We start from the raw sequence: 25,702 nt of genomic DNA, 5'->3' as shown, positions 1-25,702 counted from the left end.
CACAAGTAACTGCAATCGCCAATTCTTTTTCCTCAGGTGGCTCAGGCATAGTGGCTTGAGTCATCTAAGGAGGCTTTTCCCGTTTGTTGGGAACTAGAAAATTTTCCAGGTTCCACTTTCTCATGGGTACTTTTTCAAGAACACAATTGGGTTGGCGACCAAGTTTTGCAAATTGAACCCCAGCCCAGATCAAGTCATTAAATATTTGTTTCCAGGATACCCATATGAAACCCAATTGGTAAGTTCACAGGGCCTGTTTCCTAGTTTTTGTTACGGGGAGAACCTCTGTCTTTTCCAGCATTCATATATTGAACCTGATCAGAAGGTGCTGTCTCCCCTAGGTCAGCCACCACTTGGGCAGCTTGCTGGATAGTGACCCCTGAGGCCACCAAAGTGCTCAGTGTGGACACTAGTGTGCCATACTGATAGTAGGAGACTGTTGTAATATGAAGTCCCTCATCGCTGCCAAAAACTTAAACAGGTCTGGACTTTAAAAACATCATAAATTGCCTCCTTCATTCCCAATTTTGACGTTCTTCCATTGAAGTCTAAAGACCAGTTTTTATCAGTACATCACTTTTGTTTGGCCACATGATTATGCATGCTGTCATTACCCACTGAATTAGCAAATGGTTTCCTTAATTATATATCACAGTTGCATACAGTCTGAGGGCCAGATGTGTGGAAATGGATGTAAGTTTAGAAATTCTGGGTCCATCAATTACCACACTTTTGGACCCCATATCCCATAGTCTCATGAGCCAAGCTGGCTTAAGCCATTGAAACAGATCCATGAGTTCAGTGGCTGTGTATGGGTGCACTGTTATATGTAGTGTGGAGTGAGCAGGGGACCACTCCTTAGGTGACAACCCTGCTGGGCTCTTTTAGACTTTCTTCATTTTTTTTGAGTTATTACTGGCTTTATTTCAAGATGATCTGAGGTTCCCAGATCCTCTAGTTGGATTTTAGTCTGCTTGGCTTTCTTTTTACTCTTAGATGCAGCCTCGATTGATGAATCCTTCTGATCCAAGTCCTTTTCCCCTTTTAAGGATATAGATCTTAATTTCAGAGGGGAAATGCCATTTGAAGGTAAGGCAGTTTGCCCTTTCAGAGATGTAATTTTATTTTCCAATTGCCTAATGCAGGTTTTTAAAAGTTAGTTTTCATCTTTCAATCCTTCCTCAGATGAAGGATGCACGTTAATGGTTACTAGCAGAGGCCACGCTACAGCAGACACTGCTACTACTCTTTCCTCATTTGCCAAAAAAGTTTGTTCTAATTTACTCAAAAAAAAAAAAAATCAGCCACTTTCAAAGGGGATTTAATAATAGACCACTACTCCATGTAGTTCCCATTCTTCAATAACCCAAGCAGCACTCAGCCATGGTGAACCCAGGAATCTCAGGGTTTCTCCCAGGAGTTCCTCTTTCAGTGTATTAGGAATCCCAGTGACCATCCAATGCACTATTCTTTTATTTTATTTTTAGATAATCTATCTTAAACAAGTATCTGGCTAGCTCACCATGCATAAAGCTATAAGGCAATGGAAAGCACAGCAATAATAACAGGCTAGCAAAGTTCCAGGCTACAGCAAGTGAGGATAAGCCCAAATACAGTAGCCATGGACACAGAAACAAAGGACAAAAGCTGCCTACCCTTGGAAGGCCTCAGGTACACAGGGATCTTCAGCAAGATATCCTTGCTTCCACCACCAACCCTTAAATGAGTTCTGGGAAGGGGTGGATCCTGGCTGCATCCCTTCCAGTCACTCAGCTGCATTGCATATACCTGAGCTCCTCTCCCTCTGTTGGCCCTGCCTTCCCACCAGGTGCTCAATCCTGGTCCATGGTTCAAACTCAGTATTCCCACCACAGCACAAGTATCCTGTTTTAGCACTACATGGAAGACAGATTTCCAAAGATACAGTCAAGTACCTCCTGAGGTTTTAGTAAATCAGTATGATAATTGATACTGACAAAGTAAAGGCTTTTGGGTTGTATCAGTGACTAATTTCAAATATATGGGCAGAGATGAGAAGATGTGTCTTTGCTTTTTAATTCCACTGCATCTTTTTTTATAATTATGTGAGGAACAATCTGTCTTCCATGCAGAGATACGTGATCCAAGAAAACTCTTTGTGGAGGGAAAAGGTACAAAAGGGCCCTTTTTTTTTTTAATACTAATAGTACATAATGAATTCAGACTTCTATTATTTAAAAGTTACAACTGAAGCGAGCAATAACTTTAAATTCAAATCATTCTTTAAAATAATAAAAACCTTAATGAGATATTTAAGATCTCAACTTTCAAAATGTGTTATGCATAACTTGAAGAATGTTCTTCATCTCATTGAAGTAACCAGCAAACTACTACCGCTGCTGCTGTCCAATGGTATTTGAACATTACGTGTTCAAATTCACAACTGTTTTCTTATTTATATAAGTCCCATGCTTTTAGGACACAGTGCTAATTGAAACAGAGCTTAGCTTACCCATATAGTTGTCATCATATGTAGGTGGTGCAACTCCTGTTTGCTTCTCTCGTGCCAGTTTCCTCAGAATATCCTTGAAGGAATAATTTGCAATGATATCCGCAATGCTTGCAGTGATTACCTGACCTGGATTTAAACAGCTTCATAAATGAAAGGGAGACAAAAGACAGCCACAAAATAGAGCTAGTAGAACAAAAGAGAAACTAAGAGTATAGCACATGTTCTCTCAGTCTTACTTCTCTCATTAATCTCATGACTACACATAAATCAATACAAGGCATCGATTCTCTTTTGAACCATCACATAAACAACTCCAGATTCATTTAACAGTGCTGAATCAAACCCAAGCCAAGCTTTTTGAGCCACAGCTTCTTCAGAACAGCAACCTTTTGAAGCTGCGTAGTACAGACATAATAGACAAATGGAAGTAACTTCTTACAAAAAATTCAAAGCCGTACATTCCCTACAGTCATACTCAACCAGATCTTCCTTTTTTAATGGCAATGAAAAAAAACACCACAGATTAAGCTGACAAGGGAAGTTGGTAGGCAGAATCTGGGAATCAGCTATGTCGCAAACATCAAAAACAGTTAAAGCAAAGACATCCTTTTTTTCCTTTTCCAAAATTACTTCAGGTTTCATCTACATGAGAAGCTACATCTGGAAAACTACAGTGATGCCATAAATACTCTAAAGATATATGCAGATAGCAATAAAAGGTTATGTTCAGGAACAAAACATTGAAAATATCACGTTACAATGATCAGCTATTTTAAAAATAAGAGTATTTCTAGGAAAATGGCTTATTAATTAAACTGCAAGTGTACTAAAAGATCAACATAAACATTGTTATTTCTACTTCTCTCTATACAGCCTACAGTCTGAATTTCCTCTGACTTCTCCTTATGCTCAGTGGTGTATTAAAGAATTCCTCTGATTTGTATTTATTGAAAATAGACCAGAGACTGGTTATCTTAAATTGAGAAAATACTGGAAATCAAGAACCACATTTTCCACAGTACTTTGTGTTTCATTTCTTAGATCAAGTTAACTAGCCAGATGAACATACCTTGCCAATAAAAACTACCAGGCCCGCCTACTATGAGGTCTCCATTCTACAAAAAGCATAATTGAATAAAATTACACAACAAAAGAACACAAAATGAAGCATGCATGGAAAAACAATATAAATGATCAAAAGAATCTCAGAATAATGACAAGGGAGAACAACCCTATTCAAGGAAAGGATGCATGTACATGGATGTTCAGAAAAAACCATGGTTAAATAAAGTTAACATTGCCTAACATATCTTCATTTGAATTCAAACCAGTATTTTTTCAGTACCAACAAGGCATCCTAAAAATTTCTGATTATCTGTACCAAAATAAATTCAGCATAAGAGAGTGCCTTCACATTCAATGAAGCAACAGCAATGCTTTACAGAGAAATACAGCTCTGTATATTCTACAATGAGGTCTTTAGTACTTGAATATTAACAGTGTGAATAACAGTGTTGTTCCATAACATTGAAAGCAACTCCAGTGATGTGAAAGACATGTAGGCTCCTGGTGCAGATAATAACAATAGCTGCAAAGTATACTCTTTGTCCCACAATATTTTTATTGGACTGTCTTGGCATGTAAGAACAACTAGCTATTTCACTTCAGCATTTCCTCTACCACCTCCATGGGAGAACAGTCTTAATCATTAGTCTGGCTCCAAAAGCATCATTATATAATCCAGTTTGGCTTCAAAAAAAGACTGTGGTTCCTGCCCATTATTTCCTGAAAGTTAGGCCTCTGGAAAGCAATGGAAGTGTGAAACACTGAGACAGAATCACATACAATATTTGGCTTAGTTGACTATTAATATAGACTTAGAAGAGCCAAATTAGAGAGCAGTTAACAGATGAACAGGTGTTGATAGTAATACTTTTTTCATCTTTTATTTTTTTTTCTGAAACCAGAAACTTTGAAGCTTACAAAGCAGAAAAACTTGCAATAACTTTGCAAAACCTTCCATATGCAACAGCATGAGCATAAACTTTTGATTACTGGGACAGTGTGTGGTTATGGGGGATATACTAGATACACATTTCAGTATCTATTCAGTATTTCAGTGGCACAATCTTACCTTGTAAAAATCTAAACTGAAACCTGCTTGACAAAAGCCTTGTCCTTCAGGATCTGCATTGCCTGCAATTATGAAAGTAGAAGCGTTTTACTGATTTCATACTGCATGCAGAAGACAGCATACACACCCCTAGAACTGTATGGCTGCAAAAACAAAACTATTAAAATATGAGGAAAGAAGGAAGAAGGTTGTTTTTCTTTTTTTGTTTGTTTGTTTTAAAGAAGCAAAGCAAACCAAGGTCTTCTGCAGGACATTGAACATGCAGTCCCTTCACAAAGGTTTTGAAAACTTGGACGAGTTACTAGGGACTTCAACCTCTCATTGTCCAGAAAAGACCCTTATTAAAACTACCAAGGACTCAATTTGAGGTTTTTTTTTTCCTCTGGAGACAGAAAAGTAAACAAAATAACAAGAAAACCTAGAATGGTCACCACAACCTGCTCTTCCATAAATACAAAAATAAGAATTTTCTAAGGTGTACTCAAAAAATGTTGACATGGTGGATGATGGGTCAGCATGGGTCAACATTTAAACAACATCTCAGTTACCTGTACCACAGCAAAGGAAGGGTACACATGTTCTTCACAAGGTTCACCCCTGTAATTGATACAATTTTGCTCCTGAGACTTAAGCATAATATTATTCTGGATGTATGTTTGTTAATGCAAGAACATCTTCCCCATTTCTGTCCATTTTTATGTCTAAATTCTTTCATAATTGCACAAAGTGTGTTAACACCCATTTTAGAGCTTCCCTACAAGCACTGGAGTGCTGGAAGTCTGCAGGATGGGAAACCGATGCCAATGACCACTTGAAATTCCTCTCCAAATGGCATCAGCTTCTGGCACAGGTCCAGTAAGACATCAGAAATACTGGAAGTAGATCTTGTGGGCACCATTTCTTTTACAGCTTCAGCTGCTTCCTGTATCTGTCCATTCAGAGATAAGGACTAGCAGATGAAAGAAACACTTGGCAGCACAATTCAGCTTAGAGCTTTACTTCAGTTCACTTATGCATTCAGGCTTTCTGGTAGACCACAGAAAACATTACTGGGCTACATTATCATGCATCTGCCAGATGTCAGGAAAATCCAGCTACATTATATGATGCTGAATATAGATCTTCACAGGAAAGAGATCTTTTAATTACATGAAGTTGTTTATCTACTTTTCCTGTATCATGCCTAGTACTTTCTTGGCAAAATAATACACAAAAGAATTGATAGTAGAAGCACAATATCCAGTAGAGGAACAGTCATAAGATGTATTTTGAAATTAGTTCATGTGCACCTGGCAATAGCAGGCTCTCTGTTCAATGGGTATCATGACAAGAAGTGACATACCGACTTCTGCTATCGGCTAACACTCACATCTTGAAAGAGCACCCTGTCTTCACTAACTTGAGCAGCACTGTAGCTCTGCTTTGGGGGTTTCCCAAGGCAAGGATAGGTATGCCCGTCGTATCATGCACACAGTACCTTCAGGAATGTTACTGAACAAACAGTTTTCCGATCTGTGAGTGCAGAAACTGCCACATGCCTAGCCCACATAAGTCTCTAGATACCTCTTATTGATTTAAATCATTTGGAGCACTGAGGTAGTGAGAGTATTAAAAAAAAAATCAGTATACTTGTCTAGACATAGAATGCCAAAAAGGATGAACAACTGATTTCATCTGACGTGTGGAATTTACTGTAGACTTCTAGGTAACAGAGCTTGATTCTAAACATACAAGCACTATTTTTTTTCTATTCCTCAAGAAGAAAGGCCCATAGACTGCTACTACGATGGGGTGGAGGCGTACATACTCAGAACAGCACAGGGAAAGGAGTGAACAGCAGTGATAATGTGTATAGATTTCTTCCATGCTGGAAGCCCTTCATAAATGAACTATTGTGGGTGATACTGGTATGAATGGTGATAGAGGCCTGCATGTTTCTGTGTGGGGTCTGGTCTTCTGATGGTGATCCTGTGATGAGAGATTTATACTCAGTATGGGCATGAGTAATTGTTTTAAAATGCTGTCTGGTTCTTATCTAGATCTGTTTGCTACATTTTAAAGCCATTTAAGTTGGACGAATTACATTGCATCACTATAACTGCATGAGATTAATTTCCTTAATTTCTCCTCTTTCAATTATACAATAAAGCTTCCAATTTCAATCACACAATTTAACACTGATTTCTTTTCAAGCCTCATCCAGTGCAATAACAACACACAGTAACTTTCATTCAAACAAGATTGCACAAAAATTGAAAGCAAGAAAACACTGAGTGCAGCATTAATTCCTCCAGCACAAGCTGATTTCTATTAATACCTACTGTTGCGACAAGGTGAGTATTCAGCATCGGCACTGAAGTTCTGAATTGCTACATAGCAGGTGCCAACAGGGTCCTTCTCTGGGCTGTCTTTAAGAGTCCTCCAATGATATAAGGGAGCACAGGCCTACCAAAACAGAAACCACATCACATGTACCTTTCTTAAACTAATGTACTTGACAAATGCACTTTTTAAAAAAACAGCTTACAAAGATTCCCTCTGGTATTGTATCATTCATGCAGGAATGATCATAACGTACCGATGAAAGAAAATGTAGTTCCTCTGCTTCTTGGATTAACATTATAACTTAAAAAATAGAGTCTGTTCTTTTGTTTAAGCACTTAGCAGATTAAAATCGGACTACAACTCATATTTAAGTGTATGTTACAAATAACCCCTAAGCATGCTTCACAAGTAGTATGCTTGCTTTATAACTGTTCACTGCACAGGAATCAGTCCCTTAGATTAAGCTGTGCATTACATATATTTGGCTGAAGAAATCCCTATTCTGTCCTGATACGTCTTAAGGTAATGATCGCTACAGCAGAATTTATTTGATTTTCCTCTTCTGAACAGAAGGAGATCTGTCAGAGTGTTGTGTCACATTGCCTGTCACAGCCATCAGACTGTCTGCTGTCTTATGAACTCCTGCTTCCTAATTAAAAAAAAAAAAGACAACAACCAGAATTGCCACCTCTACAGAGGCAGTATAGCTGTAATGCATTTGACAGTTCTTCAGCGAAAGCTTTTTTTGCTAACTTAGTTTGGTTAGCAAACTAGTATTTCATCTTCCAGTGTTCCAGTGGTGATGTTACAAATATGACAGTCTAAGGATAAAAGATATAGTAGTTGTGTAGAAAGAGAATCTTTTGAAAATAACTTATGTACTTGTAAAAGCAAAAATTAAAAGCTGTCAGGTGCGCAATTCACTCTTTTAGGAGTTCCTGTGCCCTAAAGTTTTTCAGTGGCAGGGGTGGTGGGGTGGAGATACCACCTCTCCCTACAGCCTTGCCTCTGTAAGATACAACCAAACTCTCCCGTCTCTCTTTTGCAATGAGAAGCCCTCTGGCGAGGCATTGTTATTTACATTACTGTATTGGCCTTACTTCTGCAATCAGTTCCAGCTGGATGAACCAATGCCTCACTTAGAGCTTACTGGAACAGTCTGAGCTTCTGGAACACTGGGTGAGGGCCAGGGACTCTAAGACATGCCCCTGTCTAGGACAGCTTACAGAGTAAAACAGAGAGCAAAACCGGAGTGCAGCAAAGAGGAATTATGCATCCTATGAAGCAGAGGCACGTTTTGTAGCATTAAGCAAAATGGAGTGAAGAATCATATATAAACATAAGTGTTGATATAAGGCAGTTTATGATTGGATTTTTAGCTTAAAAAACAGAAAAGCTTCTGCCACCTTGATAACAATTTATTTTTCTCCCCCTTTTAAGCACTGTAGACAAAGAAGAAAAACATCTAGCTTTTCTGTTCAAACTTTATCCTGAGACGAGTTATGAGAAGCAAAACAACAATTGGTTAGTGCCAATACCATGATGAGGTTTTCTGCTCATGTGATAAAGATTTAACAAATGGTAACTAAGTAGTACTCTGTTTCGGTTTGTGAACTACTTTCAGTAGAGTACACAGAAGGAAAAATCTTCAGCTGCTTCTATGGCTTTCACATCGACAATTTAGAAAGATGACATTCTTACAAATACTTCCTTTGTGTAATTAGCTTTTAAATGGAAAGTGCACGTATAAAAGAATGGTACATGAAGGCATGGAACACAAAGTCTGAGAGCTGTGATAACACTGACACAAGTGACAGGGAGTTAACAGTACATGCTAGCTCTGTAACAGAACAGAGTGATGCTTTATTCATTAGCTGTTTTATGTCAAAATCCTTCTCCAGATTAACCCGAAGGCATACTATTTAAGGGAAAGCACTTTCTTTAGATATTTCTTCCCTTGTAACTACTTTTTAACTAAGAATTGGAAGTTCTAAGCAAATCTCAATACACAAGTTACTGCTCTGCAGTTGTAAAAATTATAACATTATCAAACAATTTCTTCAAAACAAAATGATTTCAGCAGCATTCCCAGTGTAAACTACAGTAAACTGCAAACAGAAAAAGTCTGGGTGTAAGCAACATCACCACTGCCTTACTAAGCAATAGGACTGCTTGCTCCATGCCAGGCTCCTCTACCAGCAGAGAAAATGCTCAGCAAAACTGGAATACAGACACTGCACTTGAAAAGCAATCCTGACTTGGAGCTTTTATATCCTTATTTTTTCACAGCTGTTATACCCAATGGCACAAATGTTTGAAACAATTTAAACATGACAAAATAGGTCAGTGCTCTTACTTACTGATCTTAATCAAAAGATTCTTGGATTCCTCTACATTCTACATTTAGCATCCTTCATAAAGCTTCATAATTTAAAACATTTTTAAGCATATAGCTTTCATATAATTACCGTGTCTCAAAATTATGTCCATTATTTGCTTTAAAAAAATTATCATGCACTTCCATAGCTAATATGGCATTCTCCTGTTTTGACATGGCAGCAATATCCTCAAGTTACCAGTTCAACCTGATTTTACAGACTGATTTTTCAAGTTATATACATAATCTGCTTTATAAATTATGCATAGTCATAGACTTTCTTCTTCCACCTATACACAGAGAGCTATTAAAGATACATGTTTGAGAAAAGATAAACATTATCTCCAAATTAATACCAAATACATAAGACTTACCACAACTTTTTCTTTATGAGCTTTGACTGTTGCCCCAAACCACTGATTGGTCTTAAACTCAATTGGTTCCCTGGTGCCATTGACCTTAATTTTCCTGTTGTCTGACAAAGAAAGGAGAATTAAGTTGACAACTTATTCTAAGAAGTATTACCCTGTGAATTACAGATACAAGCGAACAGACCAAGAGATATATTAATTATATCATATTTACTGTCATCATCCTATCAGTTTAATATAGGAGTGTTCTACTAACATTTAAGCTTCTCATTGGTCAGAGGAAAATGACTCATTTTTACATGTGAAATTCATATATGAAAATTTAAAATAATTATAGTTAAAGTTCAGAAAACCAACATAAGATGAAAGTTCATATTCTGCATCCTCTCCCCCCCCCTTCCTTCTGCTCAAAGAAGGAAAGAAAAGAAAGAGAGAAAGAAAGACAGAAGGAAAGGAAAGTTGTCCTGGAATTTATGATTGATGAACAGAAATATACAAAAATGAGAAAAATCCCTAAGAACTTCTCATAGGCAGTAGAAATTCTGGTAAAAAAGTCCATGTTCTGCAATTTGTTTTTGTCAAGCAAATGAAATTTCTCAGCATGCATATTCAAGACCCAACACGACAGACAGCAAAGGACTTCGTTTTTAACAGAATTACATGTGTACATACTGTCACAAGAGACAGCTTCCTAATGTTGCTTTATATACACTCTTGCAGATGTCAGCATAAGAGAAGCCATCTGGGCATAGACTCAAGCCAATTATAATGCATTTCAGGTTTTAATAAAAAGCAGACATCCCTTCCTTTCACCCTTAGTTCTCCAAAGTGAACTGATTTCCCATATGTTCATGAGCTATTCTCTTCCCTTACCAGTCATTCCTAATGAACTTCTCAATTTATACATAAGCAGGACATTACTCCTTTCCCCTGCATTCCCTTCTGTTTGTTTCTGGATCCTATCAGGAAGGACTGCACAAGAATCAATTATTTTTATTCTCTCTAAGTGAAAATAAAATCATATACTGTCTACCTTAGAACACAGGAAAAGTAATGTTATTACATTGTTTAGATTTATATGTATCTTTTACAAACAGAGGGAAAATGCAGCTGATATAACTGTCTCTCTTAAAAAGCCAACACTTCTGCTATTTGGCCAGTTGGCACAGATATCTGAATCCTTTTCATGGGTGTTGGGTCACTGGTTACCTCAGCCTGTGATAACCTCACAAATGCTACAGATATAAACATTTAAAAAACCCTTTTTTGGAGAAAAGGGAGATCTCACTGCTGTATTTTTTTTAATAGCAAACAAGAAAGTCAAATGAGAAGGGATCTGTACAAGTTTGAAAAGTCTGAGAAAGTGCCTCCCCTCATAGAAATAATTGTTCCAGTACCATGAAACTGCAGAAGCTAATAAGGAAATCCATGCTCAAAGCACTCATAGGAGAGAGACAAATTTCAGCAATATTTAGATCTTTAAAATTCAAAAAGAATAACTTTAAATAACCCCAGAACTACTGACTTTTAAAATTAATTTCACTTACTTTAGATCTAAACTTGAAGAGCATGGCAACCAGCAACTTTGACACTGTGTTGTAGGAGCTGCCTGCTTTCACCTGGCTTTTGGCGAGACCACTTTTCATTACTTTTCCCAGTGAGGACCCTCACAACCAGTTCCAATCTTAAAAAGACCTTGATTGCCTACTGGCAAAATATACTCAAATTTGAGAAAAGATAATGTTTTAAAACTGGGACAACTGTTCATGGAATTTATAAAAATCATGACAGAATTTACCAGTAAATCTGCAAGAACTGTAGTCCTCTTTAGTGGCATAAGGTGTACTACGAGCCCCTCATCACGTAGTGTGGGATTTTTGTTATAAAATAATTAGCAAAATATTGCACACTCAAATTAGTAAACAGGTAGCTTCTCCCCCCCGACCCCAGATAAACATCTTGTCACAGAAATTTTTTAATCACATTTGTTCAGGACTCTCACTGGAGCTATGAAATCACCTGCCCACTTCCTGACATTGTGCTTTAAAATACAGTTTAGTCTATATATAAGAAACAAACAGTATTTCAGATTGTTTTTAAAAAAATTTGCTTCCCTGTCTTTATCAAAATGAAGCTACAAGCACAATTAGCCTATGTGACTACATATGGACTGCTACTACTGTGCTCTGTCTGCACTGAATTAGACAGCAAGGTCTGAGCAAGGATACTCATCAATGCCCTAAGCCAGTCACCATGTACACCTTCATGGCATGATCTGCTGCACAGTTTTCATCCGAAAACACACATCTGGGAAGGCCAGATGAACCATGGCCTAAAAAGAACCTGTGCATTTTTATCTGACTACAGAGAGCCAAGGATGACAGGCTTGGAGCAGCTAGGCTCACATAAAAGCTACTTGTTTGTCAGATAGATCACACTCTGGTTTTCAGAAAACAATGAAGCTATTTCTGTCTTTGGCATCCCTCAGAATAGTGCTAAGTGCTTCAAAAAATAACACGTCTGTATTTTGACAATACCACTATAAGACATTACAATTTCTCTCTTGGTGTTATTGATGAGGGCCTGAGGCCTGCACGCTGTCTCTATAGCTATACTTCTGCGATCAACAAAAACTTGGCTTGCAGTCTGGTTGCACACAGATGTCATCATCTCTTCGGGAGGAACATGTCTGGCCCCCTTAAGAACCAACAGTAGTCTATCTTCTATCCTGATACGTGATGCCAACACAAGGAGAGCTTGGCCACAAGCAGCAGCTGGGCCAGGCACATGGCGCTCTGATCAGTGTGCAGTGCTGGCCAGCAGTGCCTGAGCCCCAGCTGGATCACCTCAGAGCCAACCCAGGAGCTGTTCCAGATGGTCAGCAGTCTGGATGACTCGCAGACTAGGCTTAAAAGACAGCTCTGGAGTCACTCTCAGTTGCACTGGCTAAGAAGTACTGCAGGCTAAGGACCAGACAACCAAGAGTATGCAAGAGCAGTAATGTCTGTATTTAGATTTAGGTGCAAAGACAAAGTTAAACAACATTTCAGCAACCCTAAATAATCTCATTTTCTGCTGCAGGAGCCAAAGCTCCTATACTCTGGTGTTACCTTGTAGACCAGCTTAAGGAGCAGTACTGCAGACAGTAAAACACAGTTCTCAAAATCGGTGTTCCTTTCTCTACTGTTTTGGACTTGAGCTACCTGGGGCTACCAAAGGGAAGGAGGCCCCTATAGTATCTGGGCAAGTGGAAAAAAATTGAATCCAGACGGAAAAAAAGCAAACCTATGTAAGAACAACAGTACAGAGATTCATTTCCAGGAACTGAAGCCTGAACCCAGAATAAGTGTAAATGCTAATCCATCATTTGCACATGCCTAAATTTGGCACCTTGGTCTCCTCTCAGCCACTAAGCAAGCACATTATAAACTCTCCTAACAAGCACCAAAGCACTGCTCTCGTAAATATTTCTTTTTTGTATTAATCAGATACTAGAAAATAATTAATTAGAAATTAAGGAGAAATACATATTTGCAGACACTGATAGTGGCTCACTGCATTTCACTTAGTTATTGAAAACTAAAAGTAAAAAGTCAGCATCCTCTGTAATTAGAAAATACTCAAATAAACAAAAGGAAAATCTAATCCAGGCATATGATAGATGTCTAACTCTCTCAGGTCAGTTCTCACACATGAGAAACTTTGAAAAGTATTATTTTCACTCTTGTGTGAAAATAATGCATGTATGTACTGGAATGAGTAAACACAGACAAATACTCAACAGGTGCCTGCTGAAGGCTCTGTTGACTAACCTGTGCCTACTCAGACTGCAGCCAGGATGGCAAATCCCTTTTCAATATCAATTTTCATACATGAATGTATTTAAGATAGCCACATTCATAAATAAATATATGAAACATAAAACCTAATATATACATATATGACATATATTCATGTATACACGTGGAGTGAAGCTGAAGAGTCAGCTCAATCTATGTAATTTTTCAATAAAAGCGTATAAACATAGCAAATATTTATATGAATATGCATAGGTCAAGGAACGCAAACATTTCTCTCACAAGAAGAGAGCATGTGGAATACTATGTACAGTTTTGAGATACCTGTACAAGACTTACAGCTGAAGGAAAAAGCAAAGAAGGATTTAAGAGCCACGAGCTACTACAACAGTTTACTCAGAGAAGCTGTCACATCTCCATCCTTTGGCAGAACGTGGCTACACAAGGCTCCAAGCAACCTACTTCATCTTTGAATTCTGAAGCCCTGCTGCACTGATGGGGTCATGTCTTGCAGGAAGGAAGAGAGAGAAAGAAGTTTGTACAGGCACAGAAGATCCCATATTCTAGAATCAAGGGAGAAGAGGATATGACAGTGATTTCTTTTGATATCATCATCATTACAGTTGGTGTTACAGCTAGAAAGACGATTGTGATGAAAATGGGAAAAGAAACAAATAGGGAAGGAATGCCCACCTATATCCAAAGATGTAGGTTCACAGGAAAGACTGTACAGAGGAAGAGATCCTTCCCCAGTGGCAGTTAGCCCTTAAATGGGGTCTAGGAGAGGTGCAGCCAGGCTCCACCCCTTCTGGTCACACAGCTGAACTGCCTTCAGCTGTGCTCCCATGGCTGCCTCAGCACTTGCCTCAGGTGATCAATCAGTGGTTCAGGCCCTGACTCAGTAGTTTCCATACAATCATCATTAAAAATTCAAATGATAGCACCCATTGCTAACCACAGTAATAGCCACAGGGCCATTGAAATGATGTCTTTAGCAGTGAGGCAGAATACAATTCATAGACCAAAGACAAGCAAGTTGCCTTAAATGTTATCGCTATGGAAAAAAGACTCCACAGTGTTTTGAGACAGTAAGGACATGAAAAATCCCTACACGACGAGGAGAGCTGTCTCTGTTTTTATATTTATCTGATTCTGCAAACATCTATTTTATTTCTGGTTTTGTATCATGCCTTAGATTCTGCTCATGTGAGTTATTTTAATTTGATAGATCGTATCTAAGGAGCTTTATTTAGACTTTCATTCCATGAAGCAAGAAAAAAAAAAAAAAGATCAAATCCAACAGGATTTTTTGCCTGAGTACAATCTGATAAAAAACAAATCAAGACTTCAGAGCATGAACTAACACAGCTAAGTGTTTTTTCCCTTCTTTAGATAATGCTGAGATTTATAAAATAAATTGACAAGGGTCCATTATAAATCAGAATGCTACAAGTGAACCATGAGGCTCCAAGATAAGGTCTTTCTGGCATATCCACTGAAATGTGTCAGCATTTAAAACTGCAACAAAATTCTCCCTCAGCGTTTTCTCTTGAGATGTAAAGTTTCTTTAACAACAGGATTCTAAGTTCTCCTCAAAATCTTACCAACTTTACAGTCAATGATTTCCTCATGTAACTAAATCTCATGAGTCCCATAATACATCCTTTCCTTCTACAGTACCTGGGTTCTGTTACCATCAGCTCAACGGCTGGCCAAATTAGCTCACGATTTTAATCAACTGCACATTTGGCTGTGACTGACCTACATTCCCCTTACCTGTTCTTCTTCAGAGTCTGTCCAAATTCTCTCCTGTTAGTTTAGAAAATATAACTTATTTTTCTAAAACTGGTGAAGATGACTGACAGTAAAGGCAGCACTGTAGTGAGCCCTGGAGACTTATGGCAAGTGTTTAAAATTCTGCCCTTGGAGCTAATTTAAAACATGAGAATTTGTTCCAGTTTGTTTAATACTACCATTGAAAATAACCCTTAAAATGAGTTCCTGAAATATGAAGTATGAGTTTTTTTATCAGCTCTCAAATGCAACAGTGTACTTCAGGTGGCATTAAAGTTCGCTCCTGGCTGCAAGATGCTTTGAGTACTTTAGAAGTTCCCCAGTTAATCAGAGAGAGCTTTTTTCATATTGCTCTCCTGCTACCTCTTCTGGCAGCCTTAAGGAAAAGCATCCAGATTAAACACGAGGACGTTGGAGTTGTACCTCAGTGCTAAGCAAAAATGGTTATGGTAAAACTTTTCATAATGGTGAAACTGAAAAGGAGAAGTTAGCTCAGTGTAGATAGGAGAGGAAATCCAGATAATATCTCCTCATTATAATCCTGATGCTTGTTCCCCTGTCCTCTCATCAAGTTTCAAAGAGTATCTCTGCCTTCCATTGCAGTGTAATAAGACAGTTTTATGGAGCAGAGAAACAAGGAAGAGTCCCTGCCCTCCAGTCCGTATTTCCTGGAGTAAGGAAATACTAAAAGCCCTTCCATTATATTTTACGTCAGTCCCTTGCTGCAAAGAAATTAGTTAAAGCACCAGCTGTGTTCTAAGGGGCAGTGCTTTCAGCTTCCTCCCAGCCTTGGCTCCAGCACCGAGGTTTCAGGAGCTTTGAGGAACTGCAGAGTCAGTGCTGCATCAGCAGGAAGAAACACAGTTTCTGTTAAAGCCCCTTCTTGGCTGCAGGCCACATCACTGGTCCACTTATACGGCAATGCCCTGCTACGTGACTTGCATATGGATGGATGGACTCAATTCCCAATACATGTCAAAATTTCATCTTCCTTCTTCCTCTGCTCCCTGGCAGAAACAATCTATTACATCAAGAGGACTAATTACTGACGTAAGTTTGCAAGTAGACACCCTCAGTGCTTTGGAAATGTCTGGACTGAATACCCTGAAGAACAAATACAGTGACCTGAGGAGATTAGTGACACTCTGGGAGAATTCCCAGTAGAACAATATCAGTTCAGGCATGAGCTGCAGATGGTCTTGAACCTCTGCTAAGACTGCCATCTTCTCATCAGAGTAATTTAGTCCACAAACGCATCCACATTAGCACAAGCAGCTGTTCATAGCACTCAGACCATCTCGCACATCCTACCATACCAATGGTGCCTCAGAGATGATTTCAGGAATAGTCTTGAGTATTAGTGCTAGCAGTAGGAAACCTTGTTTGTATTTGACTGCTAGAACACAGCACTATGAAGTAATGACAAAGTGTTAAAAATGTATGCATACCTTTCATGGATAATTGACTACATATTGTGCGTTCCTGTTAGGTATACATTAGCATCCAACACTGCCTAATTCCTCATGCAGTCTTAGTTTCTGAGATAAAAAGGAGTAAGAGAAGTTCACAAGCCGCAGAGATTTGTCTCTTGTCGTTTAAGGTCTACAGGAGACAAAACATAAAGTTTAGTCTCCAGAGTGGTGACAGTGAGGCTGGGGGCACCTTGCCAGTGACTGAGTGCAGCTCCTGCAGTGTCAGATCTCCACTCCACGGGCAGAACCTGAAGTTGTCTTACACCAGTGTTGGGATGGAGGTCCAGCGGGGCTTCACACCTCTATTCTCCCTTCATGGCTCTATGGTACAGAGCTTAAAAAGTTGAAACATTACAGACTATATAATCCATCCTGTCTCAGTGCTTACCATCCTAGTATTAACCTAAGGTAGCCTCAGTTTTCCACAGACGTGTCTATTAACCACTCAGTTCCCTCAAATCACTCTCTGAAAGAAAAATCTTTCCTCTGTCTAAAGTGATATATACATTCATTCAATAAACATCTTGGAATCAGTAAAAAAAGGGAAAAATATAAATTAGTACAAAGCAACCCCACACCTGTAAAGCCTTGATACTAGGAAATGGCTGGAAACTTGACTGAAGTCACTGCAGAAAATTAGTCATTGCCATCACTTCTTTAATTTAGGAGGAACAGGATATTAATAGCTCTAGGACAAAATATATCAACACATTTGCAAATGATAGAAACCTTGAAATTAGGTCCATTTTCCTTCTGGAAACTGTGAAATAATCCATACAATTACATATGAGTTTCATTAGTTAAGTGCCCACTTACAGACTTGTTTCCACCAGCCAAACATTGGCCCTGTGACATCACAGGATGACTTGCAATGACTGCACACTCAAACGCCTGCAGTCAGCAGCAGAGATGCTCTGCTTGTGAGGTAATTCCAGCCCTGATGCAATCAAAAAGACTATTACGTTTTTGGTAGAAGTGTCCTCATTCATCCAACGAACATTTCTGTTTCTGAAGTCAGATGGCTGCTGTTGGCAGGAAAAAGTCCAAATAACATCCAAATGCATTGAATGCTCCCTGCAAAGCATAACTTCGCAGAGAACTCCTACATTTTTGTGTCCAGCCCTCAGAAATAGAAAACATCAAAAACCTTCATGCTCATATTTGAGTTGTGATATTAATTTAGTAGTTTTCAACCATCTGCATTTGTTGATCTCTTGAATTTTTTGGTTATAGTAGAAATTTCACAGTTTCTGTGACTGCAGAAATTTCATGTATCTACATTGGGCTATAAATTGCACAAACCTACTTTTCTTTAACAAATTCTTTAGAAGTCCTCTATTGAACTCTTGTGGTGAACGATACTGATTTAATTGGTTCTTTTTTAATGGTTCATGCTGCCTTTTAAGTGTTACATTACACTTGCCCTTTCTTTCCAGCTCTCCTCAATTTTTACTTCTGATGTTAATTAAAAATGCTGTCAGTGATTCAGAAGTTTTATTTATTTTGCTATGCCTGGTGAATCTAACTGAAAGACCTGACACTGTTTGGTTAGATTCAAGAAAACAGTACTTAAACAAGGAAACTGTAAAAAAAATATATCAAAATGAGACTTTCCAGCCTTGAAGCATCCTATGTATCTTTCCTGTTTGAGAAAACCTTCACCACATCCTTCCAAAACTATGAGGCTTGAAGCACTCATCTGTGAAGTTAAAAACCTAGAGCTGAATGCTCAGTCTTTTAACAATTAGTTGGAGTTGTTGCTTTTGCAGAAAGGGTTGTCTTCTGGTTAAGGCACTAAGGAAGATGAAAAAGTCAGGTGTCTATCCAGAGGATACAAAATGCCTCACGTAGCCTGAGGGAACAACGCTTTGGAGATGCTGAGGTCTCTACCCTCTCAATCATGTGGGACAGCACAAAGCCATGTAGCTGTTCTTGGGGAGCTGGACTAGATGACCTTTAAGGGTCCTTTCCAACTCTAATCATCCTATGATTCTGTGATGCTAACTCAAACTGCTAGTGTCTCTATTCAAATACAACATCTGCAAATAAGAGTATGGAGTTGCCCTAAGCCTCTTCAATGAACTTTTCTGGAGTTTCCCACAGGAAAGCCAGATGTCATTCTGCTTTTCATCATCAGATTTTCATTCGTTTTTCAAAACTCCCCTTTAAAAAGCAATGGGATTTTCACTTGTTCTGAAAGTTTTCTATTCAAATCTACAAGTAATTTGTGTAGATAATATATTCATCTTCTGGTACATGAACTATCTACCCATTAGATGGAAAAAAAAGGAATATTTGCTCTACTAATTTTATTAATATTACAATAAAGATATGGAAGGCATTCTATGTCCATACATTCCCATTTACTCGTAAGTTATGATCTACATCATATTACACACCCAAGTAGCCACATGCACATCAAATACTGCATCCAGAGCAGGAGCCCTGAGTGTGTTAGAAGAATGTCCAGACGTGAGGGGAGTCTTGAGTGGGGTTTGTAGTGACGAACAGAGCCCTGGGACATGTGGCTGGCTGGGGGTGGAACGGGTGAAGAACTGTATTTACTTGCTGCACTTAAGCTCTTCTAATTTAATTTGTGCTCTTAGAAAAAGGCTCTAGTGTATGGCATTTAAGTGCACCATAAGCGCTAAGATTAAATATAATCTAAAGAATCATAACTTTTGTTTAACAGCTAAACTGTCAAACTTTGCCTAAATGAAACCAATCCATTTTTATGTCCCTGGGAATGCTCAGCTTAAATTATTTTCAAGACTTACAAAGAGACAACAGAAAACATAAACAGCCTGACTTGCTTAAAACGTGTGTTCTCCCTAATTAAATAAGAAACATCTGTCTTGGGTTTCTGGAAGTGGCTACGATCTACCCACACCGAGCCTAAACCAGCCCGCATCCAGCTCGAGCCGCTCTAGAGGAGAACCCTCGCTGTCTGCGAGGAGCTGAGCAAGCAGCGGTTCCCGGGTCGCTCCATCCGTCCCAGCCACACGCTGCCGACGCGAGCAGCGGTCTGAGCGGCCGCGCGATGCCCGCACCCTGCCCCGCAGAGCACTTACTGGTGTTATCGAAGGGGATCTGCCTGCAGCGCGCGGCCGGCCAGCCGCAGTGGTACACCGCTCCTCCTTCCACGATGTCCGGCTGCGTGGTGTTGGCTCGGGGAGCTCCCACCAGGACGCTGACCCTGCGGAGCACGCTCGCGAATCACCGGCGGAGCGGGGGGCTCGGCGCCGACGCGGGGCCGGGGGCTGTCACCCCGCCGCCCCCGCCCCGGGATTCGCCCCCGCAGCCCGCCCGCCGCCAGCACCGGCACTCACGTGCTGGGGTCGGGGATGTAGAAGTCCACCGAGTACCCGAAGTAGCTGCCGGGCGGCCCGCTGTACACCGTCAGCTTCTCCTCGTCCAGGTTGAAGGCCGACGCCGGCGCCCATAGCAGGGCTGACAGGAGGAGCAGCGGGCGCGGCGGCTGCCGGCGCGGCATCCTCATCCCCTGCGCGGCTCGCCTCGGCCGGGAGCAGCGCTGGAGCGGTGCAGCGCTGAGCTGCCTGCGGCGGGGCGGGCGGCTGGAGGGCGGCTCGGCCCCGCTCACCCCGCCGCGCCGCGCGGAGAGCCGCGCTCCGGCGCCCCCTGGCGGCCCGTAAAGAGCAAGAGAGGGAGAGCTGGAGGTGAGGCCGTGCTTCGGTGCCTCGTCGGAGCAGTTCGGCGTCTGCACGGCGGCGTTGCGGCCCGCGATGCTCTCTTAACTTTCCCCCTTAGCTCTGCCCAGCCGTCGCTTTGCGTGCGCAGCCACTCCGTGGCGGAGCTAAGCCTGATGGTTTCCACATGAACGTCCCACCACTTCCAGTAGGGTATGGAGTTAGAACTGAAGGGTCTGATAATTGAACAGTGCCTTTTAGGCAGCTTGAATACATGGGAAAAAAAAAAAACAGACCTTCATCAGGCTGTTATGCAACTGCCAATGTGGGCATTCATATTAAAAAAAAAAAAAAAAAAAGTGCAAAAAGCCCAGATCTCTTACCACATGGCAGATGTAAACCCAACTCCACTCTTCAGAACATATTAGTATACCAGAACGGCTCATGTTACCATAGGATAGTAGAATCATAGAACCATTTGGTTTGGAAGGGATGTCAAACATCGCCAGTCCCACCTCTGTGCTCACTAAATCAGGCTGCCCAGGGCCACATCCTTGAGCACCTCCAGGCCTGGGCACCCAGAGATTCTCCAGACAGCAGTACTAGTGCCTCATCATCCTGAGTAAAGAATTTTCACCTAACATCTAACCTAAATCTTCCCTCTTTTAAACCATTATCCCTTCTGCCATCAATAGTCAAAAGTCTGTCTTTCTTACAGGCTCCTTTTAAATATTGAAAGGCTGCAGTGGGATCTCCCCAGAGCCTTCTCTTCTAGAGGCTGAATAGCCCAAGTTCCATCAGCCTTTCTTAATAGGAGAGTGCTCCAGCCCTCTGAGCAACCTCATGGCTTCCCCTGGACTCACTCCAACATTTCCACATCTTTCTTGTGCTGGGGGCTCCAGAGCTGTCTAGAGTGCTCCAGATGGTGTATGCAGAGGTGCAGCAGGACAGTGAGAAGCACCTCCCTCTCATGACTGGCCACACTTCTTTTGAAGAAACCCAGGACATAATTCACTTTCTGCGATGCAAGTGTGTACTGCTGACTCACATCCAATTTCTCATCCACCAGAAGTCCTTGGGATTGCCCCAGCTCAGATGCGGCAACTTGTGCTTGGACTTGTTGAACTTCATGAGGCTGGAGGGGCCTACCTCTCAAGCCTGTTCAGGTTCCTCTGGATGGTGTTCCTTTCTTCTCTCATGACCGCACTGCACAGTGTGGAGTCATCCGCAAAATTCCCGATGGTGCCCTTGATCCCACTGTCCATATCATTAATAAAGATATCAAACTGCATTGGTCTCAACCCAGACCCCTGAGGCATACCACTGGTCAGTGGACTCTGAGCTGTTCAGCTCACCTTTCTGGATGTGGTCATCATTAACAGCTAGGAATTTCCTCTCTAAGTCCTTGCCTGGCCATAAAACCTTGCTCAGCTGAAGGGAGGACCTTACATTGGCACAGAGGGCTGTGCTGCTGTGGGCCCACACCAAAGCTGTGCGCAGGAGCAGGCGTCATGCCTCTATTCTCATAGAAACAGTCAACGCTACATTCCTGAAAGTTGCACTGAATTGAGCTTTTAGAAATCTCCTCTAACAAGTTCTTCATAAAAGTAATTAAAAACAATGAGGCTGTAGTGCCCATTTTGAATCGTTTTGCCCTAGCGAGCCTCACAGCAGTGTTGTAGCTGTTTTATTAAGGACATATGGTCTGATTTTTGGGTGCTTCTATGTGGAGCCAGGAGTTGAGACGATGACCCTTATGGGTCCCTTCCAATACAGGATATGCTTTGACTCTGTGTAAAAGCACGTCTGCCTGATAACACTCCCTTTCCCAGCAAGACTAAATGAGACAAGGCACTGCATCTTGAAGGGATGCAATTCTTTTTTTTTCTGATCTATTCAAAGATAGGAAGAAAATGAAGAAAAAAAGAAGCCAACATTTTAACTTCTGCTTAATCCACTCTATTTGAACTAAAAGGTTTGTTTTGCAGCATTTATAATACAGATGTGTCCAAAAATATCAGAGAAAGTTCAGAAAAATTGAGAACATTCAGAATAAAACCTATTTATAAACATACACCAGCAGAGCATACCTATGAAAGCAGAACTGTTTGTTTTGTTCTGAGGCTCTGGTTTCTTTACTTTTGTGTTTATTTTATTTTAAGTGCTTTATGGCAAGATTATTCTGATAAGATGGACATTCCTGCTCATGAAAACAGAGCAGTGTTTATTCCCATCATTAGCCGTGTGACCCGCAGCTGGACCACATGCCTGTAATACTCCTTAATTCTTTTACTGACTTTACTCCTCCTATTAGAGCAGAAGATGACATTATTTGGCTATTTTACATTGGACAAGAGTCACTCATAACCTAAGCACCACCAATAAACTCAGAAGTACCTCAATGACTTGTGGGAGTAACACCTGCCCTTACAAGTCACATATTTCCAAAGCAGCTGAGGGCAACTGAAAGTTGTGCATCATGATACTGTGTGAAGAGAAATTCAGCCATTGTAAATGTTGCATTGCACTACATAATAATGCCTTGCAGTTCTCATGTGCTCCTCTTGTCCTGCTTGTGTGAAGTACAAACCACTGGAGCTAGTGCAAACATTGCTCTCTTTTTTCTTTTTTAATCTCAAACATAAATGTGAGTGTAGGACAAGCCAACTCGATTCAAACAGATAATAAATGACAGATTTACCCATTGCATCTCTAAGGCAGACAAACCACTAAATGCACATATTCTTAACTGCTGCCAGAAAGGAGTCGTTTCTCCAGTGACATCAATCCTAAGATCTTTGCATTTGGATAACTGGCATGTTACCTTAAATAACCTAGATCTGTTCCAACCATTGGAAACTTATTCCAGATTTGAGTTCCCCAGATTTTAAAGCTGCCTGCACTGGACTTTGTGATCTGCATAGTTCAGGCAGCTGCCCCAGATGTCGTTGGACTGAAGTTTGATGGCCCGATACACTGACAGCTTTGAATACTGCACTAAAAAGTCTTAACGGGCTCTGATCAGGAGCCAAGAGAGCAAGCCTTTATTGGCTTCTTTGGCTAAATGCTCTTAAGGTCTTTCTAAACCTATTTACTGTATAGGAAGGTCAGACATAGAACCAAATGATTTGCACAGACTACATGAGCTTCCTGGTGTGAATTTCTACAGCTTGCATTATATGCAGTTGGTGAAGTTAACATATCATTACGGTCTTAAAAATAAATCAGTGAAAGCTTCTACAGAAAGTTTTGTCTAAGTAAACCTCTTAACATTTCATACAAGCCTGTATTATGAAAGCTTTAATCTTATGTTATGCTACTACTTAGTAATCTATCTGCTAGCAGAAGCGTTTCAAGGAAAGCTCAGAGGGCTGGAATGGGATTTTAACATAAATACTGTCAAAATTAATGCCAATTTCGCTGCTAGATTTTCCTAAAACATGCCATGACAGAATCCTCAGCGTCCAGTTCCCACAGGAAAGCTTATCTATCCTCTGAGATATTTCCTAGTAACTCTTTCTGCAGGCAGGAAACCTACTAAACCACAATTAGAGCCGTTACCTAGAGAGTATTGATTATGGTGTCACAAAGCAAGAGGATGAAATGAGAATACGACCATGTCCTACAAAAAGCATGACTTATCAGCCTTGTTCTTGTCAGCTGCTGAATCTGAACACCTGCTTTTCTCTCCAAACCGAAAAGGAAGAATTTTAGCCAGTACGAGTGTGAGAACAAATAAGTGAAGAAACACATTTGTGAGCAAAAAGCTTGACACACAATTGCTTGTAGCCAATTAAATTAATAAATAGCAAACTCATTAAGCTGTACTTTAAGGTTTGCTAGATTCCCTTAATAATTTTATTAATACAAGACCCCTTCTCTTCCCCCTATTCTCTTCCCCCTATGTGCTAGTTGCTGTGATGTGAATTCAGGACGACATGCCAATAAATGATTTTCTGCATTAGGTTTTGAACTTCACCCCTGCAAACACTGTCCAAGATAGAAATCTCAGCAAAAGTAATTCATATGTGAAAAGCATCAAGGCTAATTTGAGTATGAGCAGACAAAGTCTTCTAACAATCTAAGTACAAGGAGGCTTCTTCTCTAGAGGTCTCACGGAAATAAATTTTATCTTGATTTACAAATGATTTCATGCGATTAACCTAGTTCACAGTGTAACTCGAAGTCTAGCGAGCTTCAAACTAGGAAGTCTGAAGGAAAAAAAAGAAGGGAATAAGGGTTCCTTTAATACACAAGGCATCAGCTAATTTCTTCCTAGAGTACTAAGTTTTAAATGCTTGTATCTCACATCAGGAGGGCTTCTAATTCTTTTTTTATTATTATTATTTTTAATATGGAACATACACTGTGTCTGACAGTGGACTAGAAAAAGGCTGCTCATCATTCTAACAGACTCAGTGTAAGCTGTGTTGGGAAACACTCTATCAGAAGGCAAGACAGTGCTAGAATCTAAGAAAAAGAACAAGAAAAGTGAACTATCACAATCAAAGTCTGAAGATATTTACCATAAAGTAGCAAAATCAGCTGAAGCAAGTACCCATCAAGCATGAGCCTTCTACAAAAACTAAAACTTCAGACTTGTCAGGCAGTCTAGCTAAATATTAGATTTCTCTAGTCTCTATATGTTTGAGTGGCAATCCTACTGTTGCACAAGTCTCACAGCATCCAGTCCACATAGTAAGTGTGAATTGAGTAAGTGAGATTAGACTCGTTAAGTCAACTTGATAAGAACTCCTCGTTTTCAGAGAAACAGATCTCAGAGAGGTGAGATACACTGCTGTCAGTTTTGCATTCAGTGGTGGTCCCGTTCACTTCAGGAGTTATGTTTTTAAGTAAGTCCTACTTGAACTATTTCTAGATGTACAACTAATAGACACATTTTACAGTCTTCCAGAGAACATATCTGCAAATATCATGCAAGAAATATTCTCTTTCTGGCATTACCATTTACTTTACAGTGTAAACTGTAAGAAACAAAGGTTTCATCCTGAAACCACACACACTATTTTTGATCATGTCAGCTTTTTCTTCTGTATCATCATCATCATTCTGGAGTCACACGTGAAAGAAATTTTAAACAGGAAGAAACAACTCTGAATGTGAATTTCAGCCCTAGTGGCAATAACGGAGGCTCATCAGTTGCAGTTAAGATGCAATCAATTATTTCCACCCTCTCCCCACCAAAGTTATCTCAAAATCTGACATTTGTAAACCCAAGGTCTCTTCTCATCATCTTAGAGAGGTGGTGCAGTAAAATTTTAAACATAAGAACA

At 40.2% G+C, this 25,702-nt stretch overlaps 1 protein-coding gene across 1 annotated transcript in view; it reads right to left on the bottom strand.

The window, feature by feature from the left end:
- ITGA8 (integrin subunit alpha 8) overlaps positions 1-20,512 on the bottom strand; it is a 102,179-nt gene extending 81,667 nt beyond the window's left edge. Inside the window, exons 1-7 of the mRNA XM_085227351.1 lie at positions 20,091-20,512; positions 19,833-19,957; positions 9,702-9,802; positions 6,947-7,070; positions 4,626-4,687; positions 3,561-3,606; positions 2,492-2,617 (exon numbers count right to left, since the gene is read on the bottom strand). Of these exons, the coding sequence (XP_085083477.1) occupies positions 2,492-2,617; positions 3,561-3,606; positions 4,626-4,687; positions 6,947-7,070; positions 9,702-9,802; positions 19,833-19,957; positions 20,091-20,260 (754 nt within the window). The 5' untranslated portion in view covers positions 20,261-20,512. The remainder of the gene's footprint in view (positions 1-2,491; positions 2,618-3,560; positions 3,607-4,625; positions 4,688-6,946; positions 7,071-9,701; positions 9,803-19,832; positions 19,958-20,090) is intronic.
- Between the last annotated feature and the right edge of the window lie 5,190 nt (positions 20,513-25,702).

This window comes from Meleagris gallopavo, chromosome 6, assembly GCF_905368555.1.
Source record: "Meleagris gallopavo chromosome 6, MGAL_WU_HG_1.1, whole genome shotgun sequence".
Classification (NCBI taxonomy): Eukaryota; Metazoa; Chordata; class Aves; order Galliformes; family Phasianidae; genus Meleagris; species Meleagris gallopavo.
Note: the sequence above shows the minus strand (reverse complement) of the source record. Positions and strands in the feature narration are given on the sequence as shown.